Here is a 21435-nt window from a genome sequence, read left to right on the forward strand (position 1 = left end):
TTATGAATATTTTCTGTTTTTTTCTATAATGTGATGTGAAGTCGCTCAGTCGTGTCTAACTCTTTGCGACCCCATGGACTGTAGTCCACCAGGTTCTTCTGTCCATGGGGATCCTCCAGGCAAGAATATTGGAGTGGGTTGCCATTTCCTTCTCCAGGGGATCTTCCCGACCCAGGGATCGAACTTGGGTCTCCCGTGTTGCAGACAGACTCTTTATCCTCTGTGCCACCAGGGAAGATATTTTCTATAACAAATATAAGTTATTCATATATTATAAGTCATTTTTTTCTAAAAAATGCTTTTTTTCTGGGGAAAAAAAAAAAACTTAAATTTATTGAATACTTGCTACTCAATTTTAGGTGCTGTTCCAAGCACTTTACATACATTATTTCATCTCATTCTCACTCCCATTTTATAAATGAGAAAACCAAGTCTTGAGGAGCAATTTGTCCAGTTGGGTGTAAGTGAATCTATACATATGATAAAATTGCATAAAACTATACACACAAACACACACAGACACATGAGTGCCAATAGAAACAAGTGAAACCTGAATAACGCCTGCAGTCTAGTTAACAGTGTTGTACTTATGTCATCATCCTGGTTTTGATGTTGTACTGTTGTTATGTGAGATGTTACCACTGGGGGAAGCTGGATGATAGGTACCAGCCAGAGACTTACTTTTTTTTCTTGCAACTTTTTCTATAATTAGACTCACATAAACAGTTTTTTAAAAATAAATTAAAAGTTTGTAAAAATAAAGTTTTTTATTTTATTTATTTTTTTTAATTTTATTTTTTTTAATTTTATTTTATTTTTAAACTTTACATAATTGTATTAGTTTTGCCAAATATCAAAATGAGTCCGCCACAGGTATACATGTGTTTCCCATCCTGAACCCTCCAAAAATAAGGTTTTTTAAAAGCTTGTCCTAAGGATAATATAAGAAAATGTGCCACGCACAGTGGTTGGATGCAATTGACATTTCAGCATACATTTTCTTTTCTCTCCACTCTAGAAGTGACTATATTCATCATTTTTAATAATAACAGCCTCCCTTTATTGTGTTTACTATTTACCAGGCCTATTTTACATGCATTGTTTCTTTAATAAAGCCTATGAAGTTGGCACGTTTATTATTCCCCTCCTGCTGATAGGAAAACTCGGGTTCTGCGAGGATAAATCTCTTCTCCACTTGCTAGACAGTGACCAAGCTGGAATTTACACCCAGGCAGCCAGCTGATGACACGGCTCCCCCATGTACTGCTAAAGGTCTGCTTTAAACACTGTCGCAGTTTTGGTAGAAGAAAACAGGCTCAGAGGCGGGAAGAGCTTTGCTCAAGAACACCTGACAAGTCTGTGACTGAGCCAGGAGGAGAACCAAGTCTTTGCATCCTGGGCCAGGGCATTTTCCAGGGCTCATGCCCAGTACTGATCTCTCAGACAGCACACTTTCACTGGCCCTGTCTGGGAGACCACTGATGCCCACAGACAGATCTTCACTCACTCCCTCATCAACCTGTGCAGCTCAGAGCACTTGAGACTTAAGAGAAAAAAGGGTCTGGAGAGGATGGAGGCATGGTGGCCTTCTACTATAGGCAGCCTGGGGAGCCAGAGTAGCTGGGGCCAGAGAGGGCAGGGCAAACCCTCTGAACTTTAGCTGGAGTAGGGGTGGGAAGGGAGGACATGTTTGTGAGGGGGTATTCATGCTAAATCCAGCTCCTGTCCCCCTCAGGCTCCCTTGAGTCACTGGCCCCTGGGGTTAGGACGCATTCTTGAAGGAGTGGTCACAGGGATTCCCTGAACTTTCAGTTCTTAGGCCAGTTTCTATTCATCCTTGATTGAAACCAATTTCCCCCCTCAGACTCAGCACCCATTCCCAACTGGTAATATGGTGACTCGATCCTCTAATTCCTGCCCTGGGACCTCCGTGAACTTGGAGATATTTGCCACAGGTCCAGACCTGGAGTTGGTGGGGAGGACTGGCCTGAATCCCATTTCTCAGAGAGGAAATGGGTCCCAGGTATCTAGTGGGGGGTTTGATTGACCCACATCAGATGAGCCTGATGGGTCTCTCGCCCCAGGCCGTTGCTCCCCGCTACACCCCAAGGCAAGGCAAAATATTCAAGGACCTCCTTCGGGCCGCCCCTCCATCTGTGCACTCTGCGGGCCCGCTCAAGAAGCAAACTCCGCCGCTTGGCCCAAGGGAGCGGCTCTAGCGATCCTGTCCGCGGGGAGCAGCGCCCTCGTGTGGTCTCCAGAAGAAGCGCAGCGCTTCCCTTAGCCCCTCCCTTTCTATGAGCTCATTGAACAGGTATTTATTGAGTGCCACTAGGTGCTCTAGGGGCAGTGGTGAAGAAGATAGATAAAATATCTACTTTGTGGACTGTACATTCCAGTGTGTGTGTGCGCGGAGGGGTAGGCAATAAACGATTAAAAATAAATAAATAAACAAGGCAGTTACTAGTAGTGACAATTGCTGGGTAGAAAATAAAACAGAGAAAAGTGATGAAGAAACTAAGAATTCCATGAGTAGGTAATGTCTGAAATGAGACTTAGGTGACAGGGATGCAGTCCTGTGACAATCTGGGGTAAAAACCCTTCTTGCAGAGAGAAAAAGTGCTGCACAGACCCTCCCTCAGGAACAGGCTTCACGTAACAGAGGGAGGCCAGTGTGGCTGGAAAGGAGCGAGCAATGACAGAACAGTAAGAGCCCATCAGGGAGGTGGGCTGGGGCCAGACTATAGATCAGATCTTCAGGTCATGACAGAGTTTAATTATTCTACTAAGAGTAATGAGAATGTATTGTGTGGATTTTCAGCAGAATAAAAGGACCATTACGTTTGAATGAAATGGAAATGTAGTTTAAACATTAAAAATAAAAATAATAGGGCTTCCCTGGTAGCTCAGTGGTAAAGAATCTGCCTGCCAATGCAGGAGACACAGTTTCGATCCCTACTCTGGGAAGATCTCCCATGCCATGGAACAACTAAGCCTGTGCACCCAACTATTGAGCTCAAGCTCTAGAGCCCAAGCTCTGCAACCAGAGAAACCACTGCAGTGAGAAATCCACACCTTGCAATGAAGAGTAGCCCCACTTCATGCAACTAGAAAAAAGCCCTTGAAGCAACGAAGACTCAGAACTGCCAAAAATAAATAACAAGATTATTAAAATAATAATATAATAGGGCTTCTCTTGTGGCTCAGCTGGTAAAGAATCTGCCTGCAATGCAGGAGACCTGGGTTCGATCCCTGGGTTGGGAAGATTCCCTGGAGAAGGGAAAGGCTACCCACTCCAGTATTCTGGCCTGGAGAATTCCATGGACTGTATAGTCCATGGGGTCGCAATGAGTTGGACACAACTGAGTGACTTTCACTTACACTAATAATATAAAAAGGTCCTCTTGGTTGCTTTGTGGAGAATGAAAGAGTGGAAGCAGAGAGATCTCCATAAGAAATTAGAAAGCTGCTGAAATAATTCAGGTGAGACGTGATTATAGCTTGGAACAAGGAGGTAATGTTGGAAGTAGGGAGGTGTGGTTGAATTCTGGGTCTGTTTTGAAGGTTGAGTCAATAGGACTTGCATGTTAACAGACCATGTTCTCCCTTGCTCATCTAGCTCCAGGAACTCCTCCACACACACACCCTAGGTGGCTCCTCCATCTTCACTGGGGGGCTGAGTTAGAGAGGCCAATACCAGGCACACAGCTAAATTAGGAAGTTTCCAGGTGTGGCTGAACAAATGAAGTTAAGATGCGGACCTATGTTCTCCATGAACGGCCTCCACTTTCCATCATTAGCTCATTTAATGACAGGGTCTCTGCTTGCTGTCTCCCTTCTTCGTTAGTCTGCCTAACTTCTACAGACCCAGTTATTTAGTAGGCCTCTGTTTCTCCAAATGTATATCCTCAGGGTGTGTTGGTGACACCCAAAACAGTCCACTGTATTTTGTGTTTGTATTTGATACAGAGTATGGGGTGGTATAATCTGGGGGTCAGTCCTCAGACCCAAGCCAGTGATAGACTCCCATTAATTTACACAAAATACAATAGGGTCAGACCTGATCCCACAGGAAACACGCATAACACTTTTGCTCCAGGTTGGGCGTTTCTGGAGAGCCTGGAAAATGTTAGGTTGGCCTCACACTCAGGCTAGCCAAGAGGGGAAAACAACCACAGGGGAGGTGACCAGTTGGCTCTGGAGTCAGCAGGTCTGGCTCTGTTTGTGTTGTATGGCGGGGTGGGGGGTGCATTATAAATGCAGCCAGCCAGAGGGCCCCTGGCCTCAGAACCTAGGACCACACCAGTCCCTGAGAGTTTGTAGAAGCTTCACTGAGATGAAGCTGCCAGGTCAAGAGGAGTCTGACATCTCCAGTGCTAGTGAAAATGTGCCCACAGGAGAGCTGGACAGTGGCCCTGGCTCTGGCCTCAGCCCTGATGGCCCCTTAGACACAGACAGCAGGGAACTGGAGGTACCCAAGGACCCTCCGCTCTTCATTCAGCTGAATGAGCTGCTGGGCTGGCCCCACGCACCCGAGTGGAAAGAGACAGGCAGGTGAGTGGGATCCAGGACAGTTTTATTGGGTCCTTCCCTTTCCCCCATTGGGTCCTCCTCCATGACCCCAGCTCTTCCTGTGTGCGGGGTTGGTATTATCACCTCCAATCATGAGTTTCTTTTTGTGTTCCCCATTTCAGACCCTCATGCTCTATGGTGCTCAGCCTTTTCTGCAGTCTGGTTTTGAGTTCCCCAAGATCCAAGATGAGGGGGTGACTTCCCTGGGGAGGGGCTCTGTACCACTGGGCCCATGACTTCACCCTTGTCTCACCTTCCTTGGCTCTCCTGCATCCTCACTCTTGGACCTGGGAGAGATGCCCCCAGTAACACTGTCTGCCCCTCTCACCATAGGTGGGTGCTGTTTGAGGAGAAGTTGGAAGTGGGTGCAGGCCGGTGGAGCACCCCCCACGTGCCCACCGTGGCACTGCCCAGCCTCCAGAAGCTCCGCAGCTTGTTGGCCAAGGGCCTTGTCCTGCTGGACTGTCCAGCTCTGAGCCTCCAGGAGCTCACAGGTGCCCTGGGACCCTTTGCTGGGAGGGCCTGGGCATCCTCATGATTTCTCTAAGATTTTCCCCATGAAGTCTTAGAATTTTCCAGAGCCCACCCCACCCTACTCTTGAGAATTATCCACCCCTGTATCACAAGGAAGAGGTGGAAATGCAGAGGGGAAGAGCAAGTCCATTGGTTGGACTTGTGTTCCCTGAGACTCTTGGAAGGGAAAGGAGCCTGGGCAGAGGGGAAAGGGGAAGAATTCAGGGGCAGGGAGTTCTCAGGAAAGGATGGGAGCCCCACCTCTGTTCTCCAGAGCAAGTGACCAGAGTGGAGTCGTTGAGCCCAGAGCTGAGAGGGAAGCTGAAGGCTTTGCTGCTGCAGAGACCCCAGCACCTCATCCAGACCCCATGCACCGGCCCCTGCTGGGGTAAGAGGGCCCTCCCTGGGCCCAAGACCAAAATCCCTGGGGTGGGAGGACCCCAGGTCTCCCCTCACCTTCCTGGACCAGCAGTGGCCTGGCATTGGGTCAGACCTCAACTTAGGACTCGAGGGTGAGAAGCAGCAGGGGCAGTCCTGAGGGGAGAGGAAGGGCTAGAAGCACAAGGGCCAGAGCTCCATGAAGAGATGTTCTTGGCGGGCATCGTGGTGAGCTTTACACACAGCAGATCATTTCATCTTCACAACAACACTGGGAGGTAATACCATAATTATCCTCATTTTAGTGATGAGAAAACTGAGGAGTAGCAGGGGGAAGGTGTGCTCCAGTTTCCATAACAATGCAAAGCTGGTCAGGGAACCCTGGTGGATCCACCCCCAAGTCCTGTGGTTTTTTATAATATATAGATATTCAGTTTAGTTCAATTCAGTTGCTCAGTCATGTCCGACTCTTTGGAACCCCATGGACTGCAGCATGCCAGGCTTCCCTGTCCATCACCAACTGCCGGAGGTTACTCAAACTCATCTCCATTGAGTCAGTGATGCCATCCAACCATCTCATCCTCTGTCATCCCCTTCTCCTCCTGCCTTCAATCTTTCCCAGCATCAGGGTCTTTTCAAATGAGTCAGCTCTTCACATCAGGTGGCAAAAGTATTGGAGTTTCAGCTTCAGCATCAGTCCTTCCAATGAACACTCAGGACTGATCTCCTTTAGGATGGACTGGTTGGATCTCCTTGCAGTCCAAGGGACTCTCAAGAATATTCTCCAACACCACAGTTCAAAACCATCAACTCTTTGGCACTCAGCTTTCTTTATAGTCCAACTCTCACATCCATACGTGACTACTGGAAAAACCATAACCTTGATGAGACAGACCTTTGTTGGCAAAGTAATGTCTCTGCTTTTTAATATGCTGTCTAGGGTGGTCATAACTTTTCTTCCAAGGAGTAAGTGTCTTTTCATTTCATGGCTGCAGTCACCATCTGCAGTGATTATGATATACTGCTGCTGCTGCAAAGTCGCTTCAGTCGTGTCCGACTCTGTGCGACCCCATAGACTGCAGCCCACCAGGCTCCCCTGTCCCTGGGATTCTCCAGGCAAGAACACTGGAGTGGGTTGCCATTTCCAATGCATGAAAGTGAAAAGTGAAAGTGAAATCGCTCAGTCGTGTCCGACTCCCAGCGACCCCATGGACTGCAGCCTACCAGGCTCCTCTGTCCGTGGGATTTTCCAGGCAAGAGTACTGGAGTGGGGTGCCATTGCCTTCTGCAGATTACGATATAGCTTTTATTTATTATTATTATTTGTTTGGCTGTGCTGGGTCTTCCTTGCTGAGCAAGGGCTTTCTCTAGTCACAGCAAGTAGGGGCTGCTCTCTAGTTGGGTTAGTTGCTCTGTGGCACGTGCGATCTTCCCATACCAGGGACTGAACCCATATTCCCTGCACTGGCAGGTGGATTCTTAACCACTGGACCACTAGGGAAGTCCCCAAAGCCTGTGCTCTTAAACATAATCCTGTTTTGTAGGATCTGCCCATCCAAGAGAGGCTTCTCAGGAGGAGGAAGCCCCCCTGAAGGAACAGGTTTGTGGCCCTTCCAAGGGCAGGGCTGGGAGAGAGGTCAGGGGAGCCACCCTCCACTGGGCTCCTTATCAGTCAAGGTCCTGCCTACATCCTCTCCCCTGAATAACCTTTCATCGTCTGTGTCTCCTTGAACCCCCACCCAGCATCAGAACCCTCTAAGACAGAAGTTCGCTGCAGGGGCTGAAGCAGGAGCTGTGCTGGCAGGACAGCTGGGCTTCCTGGAACAGCCACTGGGGGTCTTTGTGCGACTGAGGGATCCGGTGGTACTGGGGCCCCTTATTGAGGTGCCCCTCCCCAGCAGGTGAGGTGGCTGAGTTGGGGGTCAGGGATCCTGGAATCCAGAAAAGGCCTTTACCCAGGAGGGTATTAGGAAGTCTTTGGGACCAGTTCTTTAGGGTGTGTGGGGGGTGGTGCTTAGGGAGGGGTAGTGGTTAGAGCTGCAAAGACGGTGTGAGCGTGTATACGGGGAGTAGTAATGAGGTCAGAGGCCAGGGCTGCCCTGTGAGATAGCAGCCTCTGATTCTCTCCAGGACCTGGTTCTTTCCTCAGGTTTTTCTGCCTGCTCCTCGGTCCCCCTACACTGGGAAGGGGCTACCATGAGATGGGCCGAGCAGTGGCCATCCTCCTCAGTGACCTGGTGAGCTGGACAGGCATGTGTGTCTGTGTGCATGCACATAGGCTTGTGTCAAGTGAGTGTGTGTGTACTCTCTAGGTGTGACTGAGTACGACAGTGAAGCAGAATGTGGCTTCCTGTCTGTGAGCAGGAGGATTGAAATTGCCTTGGCTACCACCACAGCCCCCCTTACCTAGCACAGAGCTGGCACACAGTAGGCACCCACAGATACTCCCTGAATGCATGCATGCCTGAATGAATGCTTAAATGACTCATCTGCCTATGTGACCTGTGTCTAGTTTTGAAACTGTGAAAATGCATGTAAGAACAGATCTGTATTTAGACTGTATTTAGTGCCTCTCTGTGCCCCTATCCCCAGCAATTTCAGTGGAGAGTTCGGCGGGCCAGCAGCCTTCATGACCTTCTGGCAGCCCTGGATGCTTTCCTAGAGGAAGTGACAGTGCTCCCTCCAGGTCGATGGGACCCAACAGCTCGGATTCCCCCACCTAAATGCCTGCCCTCTGAGCACAAAAGGTATCTGGGGGGTCATCATGCCATAGAGATCCTTCCAGTGTTGAGGAAGGGAAGTGGGGGAGGGGGGCGAGAGGAAAGGGTAAGACCTGCGTTCTGCTGGACCACTCTGTGGCTGTGAGACCTTGAGTACCTTCCCGTGCTGGAGCCTGGCTTTCACTATTAGAAGGCGACCTGGACCTTGTGGAGTTGCGGCGCCCCCAGCCCGCAAACACACAACCCGCCGCCAGGGGGCGGATCGCCGAGAACTCTGGCGCCGAGTCGCGGTCTGGTAGCAGAGCCTTAGCCAACTCGGGTTCCCCTGGTCCTCAGGCTCCCTTCGCAATTGCGGGTGGCCAAGGGGCCCTCTGTCCGGAGAAGGACCCCAGCTGAGGACAGGCACGGCCGCAGACAGCACGCGGCTAACCCGGAGTTGCAGCGGACAGGCAGGTGAGGCGTGCTGAGGTGGAAGCCAGGGTACCTTGGGTGGGGGGGGGCAGTGGGGTGTCATGGGCTTGAGGTGTGCAGTCACTGTGGGGGACGCGGGGGGAGGCTCACCTGGCCCCAGGGACTTGGGATGCTGAAGCCTGGATCACTGACAACCCATGGGCGGGAGGCTGTTCGGGGGCCTTGTCCAGGACGTGCGGCGGAAGGCCTCGTGGTACCCCAGCGACTTCTTGGACGCCCTGCACCCCCAGTGCTTCTCGGCCGTGCTCTACATTTACCTGGCCACCATCACTAACGCCATCACTTTTGGGGGTCTGCTGGGAGAAGCCACCGACGGTGCGCAGGTGGGTGGGTGGGAAGCAGGCCTATCTTCTGTGTTCAACCAGCCGTGCCCTACGCCCTCCTCTAGTGTCTATGGTTGGGCTGAGGAGGCTCCCAGGGAACTTGGGTACCTGTCCTGACAGGGGCCATTGTTGGCTTCTAGGGGGTGCTGGAAAGCTTCCTGGGCACGGCAGTGACTGGAGCTGCCTTCTGCCTGATGGCTGGCCAGCCCCTCACCATCCTTAGCAGCACCGGGCCAGTGCTGGTCTTTGAACGTCTGCTCTTCTCCTTCAGCAGGTAGGAGAATTCCCCCACCTCACCTGACCTCACTAGCACACCCTCAGCCTGGTCTCAGCTGGGTTAGTAGGGGAGGGTAGAAACTGGCTCCAGGGGCACCTGACCTGGGTTAGGTTGGGAGTAAGAGTGGGCCCAGGCAAACCCTGCTGTCTCTTACCTCCCCCAGAGATCACAGCCTGGATTACCTGCCCTTCCGCCTGTGGGTTGGCATCTGGGTGGCCATCTTTTGCCTGGTGCTGGTGGCCACGGAGGCCAGCGTGCTGGTGCGCTACTTTACCCGCTTCACCGAGGAAGGCTTCTGTGCTCTCATCAGTCTCATCTTCATCTATGATGCTGTTGGAAAAATGCTGACCTTGACCCATGCCTATCCCATCCAGAGACCTGGCTCTCCCACCTATGGCTGTCTCTGCCAGTACCCAGATCCAGGAGGTGGGTGAGGGAACTTGTTGTTGTTTGGTCACTAAGTCATGTTCAACTCTTTTTGCAACCCCATGGACTGTAGCCTGCCAGGCTCCTCTGTCCATGGGATTTCCCAGGAAAGAATATTGGAGCGGTTGTCATTCCCTTCACCAGGGTATCTTCCCCACCCAGGGATCAAACTCACATCTCCTGCATTGGCAGACAGATTCTTTACCACTGAGCCACCTGGGAAGCCCGAGGGAAATAGGGAGCTTGGCAAAATAAGGGAGGATGCAGGAAGGGTTGTTGTCCCCTTAGTTAAGTTCAGCAAAATGCTGAGTACCTACCCAGTAGCCAGCAGCAAACTTCCTTTCTTTGGTTCTGAGTCAGATGAAAAATAAGTCAACAGAGCAGGCCTAATTTCATCTTTTACTTCTGCCAGTGCTAAGAGAAGACCATGGTTATATCTATGAGTATGTGGGCTTCCTAATGATGAAACCAAAATTGGATTGACTTACTCACCCAGTCATGGCCATGCTGGACAGGGACTGTCTCACCCTAGAGGAGCAGAGCTCAATGCATGCAGGGTGCTTACTCCCTAGAGAGGGAGAGGAAGGGGCAGGACCAAGCATGCCCAGCTTCTTCTCCCAAAGTCACCAACCAAATAAATCACCACTCTTCCCCTGGGCCATGTGAGTGACAGGGTGGAGAGGAGCTCGGACTATTGCACCAGCACATTTCCTTCCACATGGCCAGGAACACCAGGACTGGGGAATAGGCATCCTCTCAAGAGTGCCAGACTCTGTACCAGGCACGAACAACAATAATTCTGATGCTGGTGGAAACACACAAATGTGTGTGCTCAGTCATTTACTAGGCACTTGCTTTGGCCGGTCCTGTGCCAGCCACCAGGGATACAGATAGGGAGGGAATTTGAAGGGATAAGGGTAAGAGGCAGTGTCCTGAGAACAGACTGGGTAGTGATTGGAGTCAGCAGACAGATGAGTCAGAACAAAGAACTCTCTGGTTCAGCTGGACCTGTGAAATTAGGCTTCTAATTAAGGCTGGAGAAGGTTCCCAGGGGAAGAAAACTCACTTGAATTCTCTGCTTCCCAGGAAATGAGTCTCAGTGGACAAGCACAAACCCTAAAGACAGAGATGACATCTTGAGCATGGTGAGGGCCTGTTCCTGGGAGGGCCTGAGAAAGAGAGGGTGGAGGTCAAAAAGTTAGTGGTTCCAGGCTCTTCTGACCCTTCATAGGCCACTGAGGCCCAACCATTTGCTATGGCTGGAGATCTCTTATCTGGTGTCCTCAGTCTCATTGGGCATCAGTGGACCTTTATCTCACTGCCCATAATCCCAACCTGGATGACCTCTCCACACAGGACCTAGGCCTGGTCAATGCATCCTTGCTGCCCCCACCTGAGTGTGCCCAGCGGGGAGGCCATCCTCGTGGGCCCGGCTGTCATACAGTCCCAGATATTGCCTTCTTCTCCATCCTCCTCTTCCTTACTTCCTTCCTCTTTGCCATGGCCCTCAAGCACGTAAAGACCAGTCGCTTCTTCCCCTCCGTGGTGAGTGTCACCTGGACTTCTGTGGGAGAGAACTGGCTCTTGGCCTTGGGCCCTGTCTGCAAATGGGAAAGGGGGCAGAAGGAGGGGGTGGTGGCCTGAACCTGACTGAGTGTCCGCTGGGTGGCCAGGTACGCAAGATGCTGGGTGACTTCTCCTCGGTCCTGGCCATCCTGCTAGGCTGTGGCCTCGATGCCTTCCTTGGCCTAGCCACACCGAAGCTCATGGTGCCCAGAGAGTTCAAGGTGAGAGCTGGGCATGAAGGGGAGAGGGCAAAGCAGAGTCAGCAGACAGGACCCTAGAGGAGGAAGATGAATCGATACCACACTTCTCTAGCCTTCCGTTTTCTCATTCATAAGATAGAAATAGTATAATAATGGTCTTACAGAATTGTTGTGAGGGCACATTGTGTACCAGACACATAGTAAGCCTAGGATAGGTAGCTACTGTTGCAGGTAAGAGGTTAAAAGAGTGGGTTCTGGTTAGCCAGCCCTGGGTCTGAGTCCCATTTCTGTCACTTCCTAGCTGTGTGTCTTGGGAAAGTTAACCCACATTCTGAGCCTCAATTTCTTCATCTATAAAATGGAAATAATAAATAACAATAGTTTCTGCCTCATAGCTTGTTTTGAGGTTCACAGAAGATCATAGTCCCAAGCACTGTCACATTACTGGGACTGACTCATACCAACACCTCAATTAATGCTAGTTATTGTTGTTCTGTGTTCTCCCTACCCTCGGCATGGCCCTACTTACTACTCCCCACTCTCTACTTTGCACCCCCAATTGCCTGCTCTGATGGGGTCAAGCTAGAGCTCCCTGCCCAGGGCATGACAGTGCACAGGACAAGGCTCAGCGCTCACTTAGTACCTAAACTTTGTCGGTGCATTTGGAGACCTCCCCTCCAGCTTCCCTCAGGACAGGAAAGCAGGGTGGCTCCAAGGCTCCAAGGCAGCCTTAGGGGCTCAGAACCCAAGATAGCAACTGAGGCCCTCCCCGACACAGACGCCTTGTAATCAGAGCAGACGCAGACACACCCAGCCCTATCCCTGCCCCAGCCCCAGATCAAGGCAGGTCTGAACCTGAGTTGCCCGGCTCTTGGTGGGGGAGGGGGGTGGTTGCTTAGGGAGGAGTGCTCTGTACATCAAGAAGTGTGGGTGGGCCTCATCCACTACCTCCTCCTCTTACAGGGAGGGAAGGACCCTAAGACTCAAAGTCCAGAGCCCCTGGTTCCAGCCCAACCCCCAGGCTGGTCTCCGTCCTTCTGCCCTGGGATGCGCTGAACCAGCTGTACACACACAGACTGCTCCCACCTAGCATCCAGTGTCTTACAGTGGGTGGGGAGGGGGGCATTGTGGAAGAATGCCATGGCTAGAGTGTGTAGATGAGGTGTTCTTAAGATAGCCTCTCCAATTTGTCCATGGACTCCTCTTCCCCAGCCCACACTCCCTGGACGTGGCTGGCTGGTGTCACCTTTTGGAGCCAACCCCTGGTGGCTGAGTGTGGCAGCTGCCCTGCCTGCTCTGCTATTGTCTATCCTCATTTTCATGGACCAGCAGATCACAGGGGTCATCCTCAACCGTGCTGAATACAGACTGCGGGTAAGGCCTGCAGGGTCAGACCCCAGGTCCCTAGCCCAAGGGACAGGAGCTCCAGGGTGGGGTCTGGGTTCCCCCTCTCTCACCCCAGAGGACAGAGGGCCCAGATCTGGGCTAGCTTCATCCTCACTGCCCCACACCGCCTGCAGAAGGGAGCTGGCTTCCACCTGGACCTCTTCTGTGTGGCTGTGCTCATGCCCTTCACATCAGCGCTTGGGCTGCCCTGGTATGTCTCAGCCACTGTCATCTCCCTGGCCCACATGGACAGTCTTCGGAGAGAGAGCAGAGCCTGTGCCCCAGGGGAGGCTCCCAGCTTTCTGGGCATCAGGTAAGGCCAGTATTCAGGAGACTGGAATGAGACGTGGGCAGCAAAGTCAGGTACTGGGTACAGCGCAGAGTTATTTGGGCAACTTAAATTCTAAGCTGGTGACTCCAGAGGGCTCTCTCACTGCCCCATGAGCACTGAAGTGGGGTGAATGGGTGGGTGCTGGGCTCCTTCAGTCATGGCACTGGGAGGGGCCTCCAGGGGAGCATCATGGAGGTGAGTGTGAAGGCTGAGCAAGGATGAGGTGCCACCTAAGAATCCCACTCCGTGTAGAAGCACCTCATTGATATTATAGAGTAACATCACAAAAACAATTTTATTGGAAATGCAATCTAATTGTTGAGAGTATGGGAAATCAACTTTGTACATTATGAAGTAAAAGTTTTTATGGTGGTATAAGATTGCTTAATTTTCCATCAAAATAAAAACAAAGACCAACTTTGAACTTGAGCTGCTGAAGAGGACTGGGACCCTCATATAGAGGTAACCTGTCCCTTCTTCTCCACCAATTTTTCACACCAAGCTCAGATCCCCTCCCTTCCAGGGAACTATCAGGGGATCCCTCCACTTCCCTCATGCCAGGGCCCCAAACCTGGCACCCCAGGGGCTCCCCCAGAGCTAACTCCTCCTTTCCCCACAGAGAGCAGAGGCTGACGGGCCTGGCAGTATTCATCCTCACAGGAATCTCCATCTTCCTGGCACCTATACTCAAGGTACCTTAAACAAGCCAGCATCAGGGTCAAGGCAGTAAAAATAATAAATATAGCAAGAATTGACATTGGCTGAACATTTACTACATACTGGGCACTGTGTTAAGTTTTCTTCACCCACAGTCTCATTTAATCCTGGCATAACCCATGAGAAGCATATACACTTTTAAAGTGAGGAAGCTGAAAGTTAAAGAGGTTAAGGAACTTACAAGAGACCACCAAGAGACCTGGTTTCTCAGATCTATCTGAGAACCTGAACTGTGACCCAATTGGCTTTCTACCCAGTGGAGCCAAGTAGAGACACGCCATCATCCCCAGGGGCCAAGCACTAGCTACTCTTACTCCATACTCAATGAGGCTTAGACTAAGAACATGATCATCACAATCCAGGAAAACTTCTGAGGCAAAACCCCTTCACATCTCCCTCACCAGATGTTTATAGAATACCTGCTGGAGTGCAAGGCTCTGAGAGGCACCTGGGAGAAGGGAATGGGAAGGGGAAGGATACTGAAAAAGAATATGGAACCAAGCCCCTGTCAGCAACACATACACATGAATAAAAATTATGTAACAAGTAACAGCAGAAAGGTTCAACAAGCCAGTACAGCAGAGCAGTCAAGGAGGGTGTGGAGAATTGTACACAAGAGTCACTGGCAGGATGACAGGAGGTTAGGGGAGGGAAAGGTCATGGAAGCTGGATGAGAGGAGAGTAGTTGAAAGAGCCAGATGGACTGGATCAGCCGCTGACTAAACTAGGTGACTCCCGTTCAGCAGATATTTACCGAGCATAAGCCATATGCCAAGTACTGTTCCAGGGACCGGGGATATAGTGGTGATCAAAAGAGGTCATCCACATCTTGCATTCTGGTGAGAGGAGACAGATAAAAACAATTAAAACAATAAAATAGGATAATTTCAGATAGTGATAACTTCTATGAAAATAAAAGAGGGTGGGGTGATCTTAATGGTGCACTTAATGGCAAGGCCTTTCTGGGGTGTCATGACAGGAGTAATGAGAGGGAGGTCAGGGAAGAGCATTTAGGTGGAGGGACTAGCAAAGCAAAAGGCCTTGCAAAGGGGTAGAAGTAAATGTGGGCACATTGAGGAAAGGAAAGGGGGCCAGTACAACAGGAACAGAGAGAACAGAGAGGAATGCGAGAGAGGAGTGGAGAGGTAATGGGCAAGTTACTTAGCCTCTCTGAAATCCAACTTCTCCATCTGTAAAATGGAGACAATTATAGAATTTACCTCATCTGACTGATGTGAACATTCAATGAAATCAGGCATGCAAAGTGGGTATGTTTAGATCTTGGAGGCTGGAGGCTGGAGGCTGGGGTTATCTGGGCAGCTAGCAGAGGCGAACTGCTTTGCCAGCTCTCCAATTCTCTCTACCAGTTCATCCCAATGCCTCTTCTCTATGGCATCTTCCTGTACATGGGGGTGACAGCGATTAGCAGCATCCAGGTGAGCCCATTACTTCCTGCCTACATTTGCTAGTTCTCCTCCTCTTTTCCTGCTTCTCCTGGGCACAGAGCCTCTGCTGCCACACTCTGGATGGAGAGGGGACCAAGGGAGCCTTCTGACCTCCAAGCTAGGCTTGGATAGCTAACAGTGACACCCTCCAGACTACCTGAGTACCCTGTTTTCTTCCTCCCCTTGTTCCCCCAGTTCACGAAGAGGGTGCAGCTATTATTGATACCAGCGAAGCACCAGCCAGACCTTCTGTTCTTGCGGCATGTGCCCCTGAGCAGGGTCCACCTGTTCACAGCCATCCAGCTTGCCTGCCTGGGTCTGCTTTGGATAATCAAGTCTACCCCTGCAGCTATCATCTTCCCCATCATGGTGACTTGTGGCAGGGTTGGGTGGTGTCCTGGTGGCTCTGAGCCTGGGAGGGTGGTCAAGGCCTCACAAGAGGAAGAATCTCTCCTCTGTCACTTGTCCTGGCTCTGCCTGGTTGGGAATCTCAGGACAAGGAAAGATGGCCAAGGGATAACTGTGAGGCTCTGGACCTGGGATATCTGGTTTAATTCCTTTCCCAACCTCTTTGGGCTCGTCAACCACAGGTAGGGATAGAAGGCCCAGAAGGAAACTGAGGACCTGGGAGAGGCAAGGCTGGCACTCTTTTACCCAGTTAGGTGATACTGTAAGCTTCTGGCTTTGTTCTTACCAACTGAGGAAGTTAAGAGTCATGGGCTTTGCTTTGGAACCAATCTGGTTACTACATCTCAGTTCTGTGACCTCTGAGAAGTTAGTAAGCTCCCAGGGTCTCAGTTTCCTCCTCTGTACAATGGAAATAACTATCATGTCTACCTCATATGAATGTGTTAGCATTCACTGAAACTATACACAATGCGGCTGTTGTTAACGTTCCTGCTGCTATTGCTGACAGCCCTTGGCTTTGTTTCTATCCCTGCAGTTGCTGGGCCTGGTGGGAGTCCGAAAGGCACTGGAGTGGGTCTTCTCGCCACAGGAACTCCTCTGGCTGGATGAGCTGATGCCGGAGAAGGAGAGAAGCATCCCTGAAAAGGGAGTGGAGCCAGAGTACTCGTTCAGTGGAAGTGACAGTGAAGATGTGAGCTCCTGGAGAACAGGGCAGGGGTTGGGGAGAGAAGTCATCTCCAGGAGTTTAACTGAAGTATAATATCTCTATTAAGTCTGAAGATCTGATCAACACAGTGACTCCTCCTAGTTCTGTATTAACATAGGCACACTGAAGGAGTGAGGGAAATTTTTCTTCATATGAGTCCAGGGCTGTATGAGGGTTGGAAATGGTCGGGGACAAAACTCTTAAGTGGATTGTCTTACCCAGGATCTTTGTCTTAAGGTGGATTTATATCCTTTCACTCTCTGGGTCCTTTTCTTTCTGCTCTTTCTCTCAGTCTTTTGTCTTTTTATTCCCAACTCATCTTGAGATCTCTGTTTCACAGTCAGAACTGATGTATCAGCCAAAGGCTCCGGAAATCAACATCTCTGTGAATTAGCTGGAGTAGCAGTATGGAGTTGAGACCCAGGAAACTGAGGTAAGGGTGTGAGGGAAATGCCCCCAGGGTCGAGGGTGGGGCGGTGGGGGCTCTGGTGGTGGAAAGCTCGTCTGTGTGCTGAATGGCTGTTTCCTCTACATGTTCCAGTCCTTCATGAACCCCAGAGTGGGAGTGGGTAGGAGAATCTCTCCAGAGGAAAGCTGGAAACAAGAGAGGGTACCTGGGCCTGGCTCCCTGTGGCACTGAAGTCTAGCCAGTAGAGGGAGCTCAAGCTCACATCAAGCTGGCAGGGATGGGAACTGGGGAAGGGAAGGGTTCGAAGATAAAAGAATGGAAAGGAATGGGAGGAGAGAAAGAGAGGATAAAGCTCCCAGCAGCTTGCTTGCTTGCTGAGCCTTGGAGGCTCCTTCCAGAGGCTGCCAAGAACCACACTACAAACAAGTGGGGGTGGGGGGTTCTTTGTCACTTGCCCTCTCTGCCATTCTTTTATTTTATTCATCTATTTCTCAAAATATTTTCTTAGCACTTCTGGAGTGTCCAGGTACTAGTGGTATAATAGTCACGGTTCCTGACCTCAGGAAGTTAAAATTCCTGTGGGAAAGACACACTGGAAACTGTTAGAGTGGGCTAGTGCTGGCTCAGGGAAGGAGAGGCTGTGGCAGCAGAGAGGCCTCCAAGGAGGGTGGTGAAGTGGTGGGAGCTGGGTAGGGCTTCCAAGAGGAAGTGGTCCATAATTTGAAAACTGAAGAACAAACAGAAGCTAGTCAGGATAAGATGAAGGGAAAACGTTCTAGGCAAAGGGTGCAGCACGTGCAAAAGCCTAGAATTTTTCCCCTTTGATAAAATGAACTCTTTAGGGTTTGTCCTCTCCATGGTTCCCCAAGTCCAAGAACCTGAGTCCCCACCAGCTGCAGTGGAAAATTCTGGGGGCTAGAGGGAGACAGGGCAAATCATGGTCTAGCCCAGAACGAGATCTCCTGAGCTCGCCTTACTCCCGGTTACTACTGCTGGCTGTGTTCGTTGTTTTACTTGTGTCCCTGAGCACTTGCTCTGACCCCACTATGTCTTCTCTCTGTTCACAGGTATTTATTCAGGAAGTCAGGAAATTACTGGCCTTTGGCTTAACTGCCAGATGCTCAGTCAGCTGGGAGCCTGGAACACTGGGGCAGGACTGGAAGGCAGCTGGCCAAGACCTCAGTCACCCTCCTGAGCTGGGGGTGGAGAGTGGCAGGGAACAAGCAGGCTTGCTTTGTGGTTAGGAAAGTCTGGTAAGTCAGAGGGACTGACCAGGCCCCATTTACTCTTTACTCCATTAAAGGAACCTAAGTCTAGCAGCCCTTCTCATTTTGAAACTTCTATCCTCACAGATTCTCTTTTATACAATCAGGGGGTTGCCAGGGAACTCTTCTCAGTTTGCGAAAGGGAAAAATGTCCCTCTTTCCAGAATAAGTACTCCTCTATTTTAAAGTGTTTTTACATGTTTAAGAATAAACTTAATTTTTTTTAACCACAGAAGTGAATGAGATTACTGCAAAATATTGGAACACTCTAGAAATGTATAATTTTGAAGTGGAAACCATTCCAGAGATAACTAGGGCTCACCTTTTAGTATATATTGTTCAGGTTTCTTGAGTTCTATAACATGCTTGATACTTAGGATGCATTGGATGTTTTCCCCATGTCAGTACTGCATACATATCCAACTTATTCTTTTTGCATAGAATAAATAACTTTATAAGCTGGGAAAGATATCATATATATAAAAGAGTATATAAAATGTCTTCTGCAAGGGCAAGAATTTCTCCAGAGTATATACCTAGGAGTGAAGTTAAGGAGTAACAATAAAAAGAACACCTGCCAAAGAAGATATAGAGATGGCCAACAAACACATTAAAAGAGAATCAACACTGCCCGTTATTAGAGAAATATAAATCAAAACTACAATGAGACACCACCTCACACCAGTCAGAATGGCCGTCATAAAAACATCTACAAACAATAAATGCTGGAGAGGGTGTGGAGAAAAGGGAACCCTCTTGCACTGTTGGTGGGAATGTAAATTGATAAAACCACTGTGGAGAAGAGTAAAGAGGTTCCTTTAAAAATGAAACTACCATATGATCCAGCAATCCCACTACTGGGCATATAGCTTCAGGAAACTATAATTCAAAAAAACACATGTAAAAAATAATAAAAAACAAAAAGCAAACAAACAAAAAGACACATGTACCTCAGTATTCATTGCAGCACTATTTATAATAGCCAAGACATGAAAGCAACCTAAATGTTCATCAACAGATGAATAGATAAAGATGTTGTACATATGTACAATGGGATATTACTGAGCCATAAAAAGGAATGAAACTGATCATTTGTAGTGATGTGGATGAATCTCGAGTCTGTCATACAGAGTGAAGTCAGAAAGAGAAAAATATTTATATTGACACATATATATGAAATTTAGAAAGTAGCACTAATGAACCTATTTGCAGGGCAGGAATAAAGATGCAGACGTAGAGAATAGACTGTGGACACAGAAGGGGAAGAAGAGGGTGGGATGAATTGAGAAAGTAGCACTGACATATATACACTATCATGGGTAAAACAGATAGCTAGTGGGAAGCTGCTGTTAAACACAGGGAGCCCAGTCTGGTGCTCTGTGATGACTTAGAGGAATGGGATGGGATGGGGGAGAGAGGGGATATATGTATACATATAGCTGATTCATATTGTTGTACAGCAGAGTGTAACACAATATTGTAAAGCAGTTATACTCCAATTAAAAAAATAAATAACAGACAAGTAAATAAATAAAATTTTTAAAAGAACACATGTATCCAACACTCAGGTGAGAGGTATCCTGTCATTGATGGTGGCGTTATTCAGTCACTAAGTCATTTATGATTCTTTGAAACCCTCGGACTGCAGCATTCAACGCTCCCCTGTCCTTCATTATTGCCTGCAGTTTGATCAGATTCATGTCCGTTGAGTCAGGGATGCTACCCAACCATCTCACCCTCTGTCGTTCCCATTCCTTTTGCCTTCAATCTTTCTCAGCATCAGGATCTTTTCCAAAGAGTTGGCTCTTTGCATCAGATAGCCAAAGTATTGGAGCTTCAGCTTCAGCATTAGTCCTTCCAATGAATATTCAGGGTTGCTTTAGTTTAGGATTGACTGGTTTGATCTCCTTGCATTCCAAGGGACTCTCAAGAGTCTTCTTCAGCACCACAATTCAAAAGCATCAATTCTTCGGTGCTCAGTCTTCTTCATGGTTCAACATTCACACCTGTACCTGACCATTGGAAAAAACATAGGTTTGACTATATGGAACTTTGTCAGCAAAGTGATGTCTCTGCTTTTTAATATGCTGTCTAGATTTGTCATAGCTTTCTTTCCAAGAAGCAAGTGTCTTCTAATTCCATGGGTGCAGTCACCATCTGCAGTGATTTTTGGAGCCCAAGAAAAAGAAAGTCTGTCACTGTTTCCACTGTTTCCCCATCTATTTGCCATGAAGTGATGGGACTGGATGCCTGATCTTAGTTTTTTGAATACTGAGTTTTAGGCCAGCTTTTTCATTCTGTTCTTTCACCCTCATCAAGAGGCTCTTTGAGTTCCTCTTCACTTTCTGCAGTTAGAGTGGTATCATCTGCATATCTAAGGTTGTTGATATTTCTCCCACAGTCTTACTTCCAGCTTGTGCTTCATCCAGCCCAGCCCAGCATTTCAAATGATGTACTCTACATGTAAGTTAAATAAGCAGGGTGACAATATACCAGTCACCCCCGACCAGTAATGCTGAAGAAGCTGAAGTTTAACAGTTCTATGAAGACCTACAAGACCTTCTAGAACTAACATCCAAAAAAGATGTCCTTTTCATTATAAGGAACTGGAATGCAAAAGTAGGAAGTCAAGAGATACCTGGAGTAACAGGCAAATTTGGCCTTGGAGTACAAAATGAAACAGGTCAAAGGCTAACAGAGTTTTGCCAAGAGAACACACTGGTCATAGAAAACACCCTCTTCCAACAGCACAAGAGAAGACTCTACACATGGACATCACTAGATGGCCAATACTGAAATCAGATTGATTATATTCTTTGCAGCCAAAGATGGAGAAACTCTATACAGTCAGCAAAAAAAACAAGACTGGGAGCTGACTGTGGCTCAAATCATGAACTCCTTATTGCCAAATTCAGGCTTAAATTGAAGAAAGTAGGGAAAACCACTAGACCATTCAGGTATGACCTAAATCAAATCCCTTATGATTATACAGTGGAAGTGAAAAATAGGTTCAAGGGATTAGATCTGATAGACAGAGTGCCTGAACAACTATGGATGGAGGTTCGTGACATTGTAGAGGAGGCAGTGATCAAGACCATCCCCAGGAAAAAGAAATGCAATAAGGCAAAATGGTTGTCTGAGGAGGCCTTATGAATAGCTGAGAAAAGAAGAGAAGCAAAAGGCAAAGGGGAAAAGGAAAGACATACCCATTTGAATGCAGAGTTCCAAAGAACAGCAAGGAAAGATAAGAAAACCTTTTAAAGTGATCAATGCAAAGAAATAGAGGAAAACGATAGAATGGGAAAGACTAGAGATCTCTTCA

The 21435-nt window shown here is 48.9% G+C and overlaps 1 protein-coding gene and 1 long non-coding RNA gene across 2 annotated transcripts in view; one reads left to right on the forward strand and one right to left on the reverse strand.

The window, feature by feature from the left end:
• The first annotated feature begins 4336 nt into the window (after window positions 1-4336).
• On the forward strand, window positions 4337-18135 carry SLC4A9 (solute carrier family 4 member 9). The gene is given in 23 exon segments (XM_070793710.1): window positions 4337-4553; window positions 4834-4890; window positions 4893-5066; window positions 5360-5473; window positions 7008-7063; window positions 7207-7364; window positions 7613-7700; window positions 8056-8210; window positions 8520-8636; window positions 8803-8977; window positions 9118-9251; window positions 9418-9680; window positions 10767-10825; window positions 11037-11225; window positions 11354-11467; window positions 12659-12820; window positions 12967-13145; window positions 13783-13855; window positions 15248-15316; window positions 15521-15694; window positions 16269-16424; window positions 16780-16872; window positions 17916-18135. Coding segments are annotated over 22 exon segments (2937 nt in total). The 3' UTR covers window positions 16834-16872; window positions 17916-18135.
• A 935-nt stretch (window positions 18136-19070) lies between these two features.
• LOC139184179 (uncharacterized) overlaps window positions 19071-21435 on the reverse strand; it is a 37260-nt gene continuing 34895 nt past the window's right edge. Inside the window, exon 2 of the long non-coding RNA XR_011567713.1 lies at window positions 19071-20125. This is a non-coding gene — a long non-coding RNA (uncharacterized lncRNA). The remainder of the gene's footprint in view (window positions 20126-21435) is intronic.

The sequence above is a fragment of the Bos indicus genome, chromosome 7 (assembly GCF_029378745.1).
Source record: "Bos indicus isolate NIAB-ARS_2022 breed Sahiwal x Tharparkar chromosome 7, NIAB-ARS_B.indTharparkar_mat_pri_1.0, whole genome shotgun sequence".
NCBI classification, from domain to species: domain Eukaryota; kingdom Metazoa; phylum Chordata; class Mammalia; order Artiodactyla; family Bovidae; genus Bos; species Bos indicus.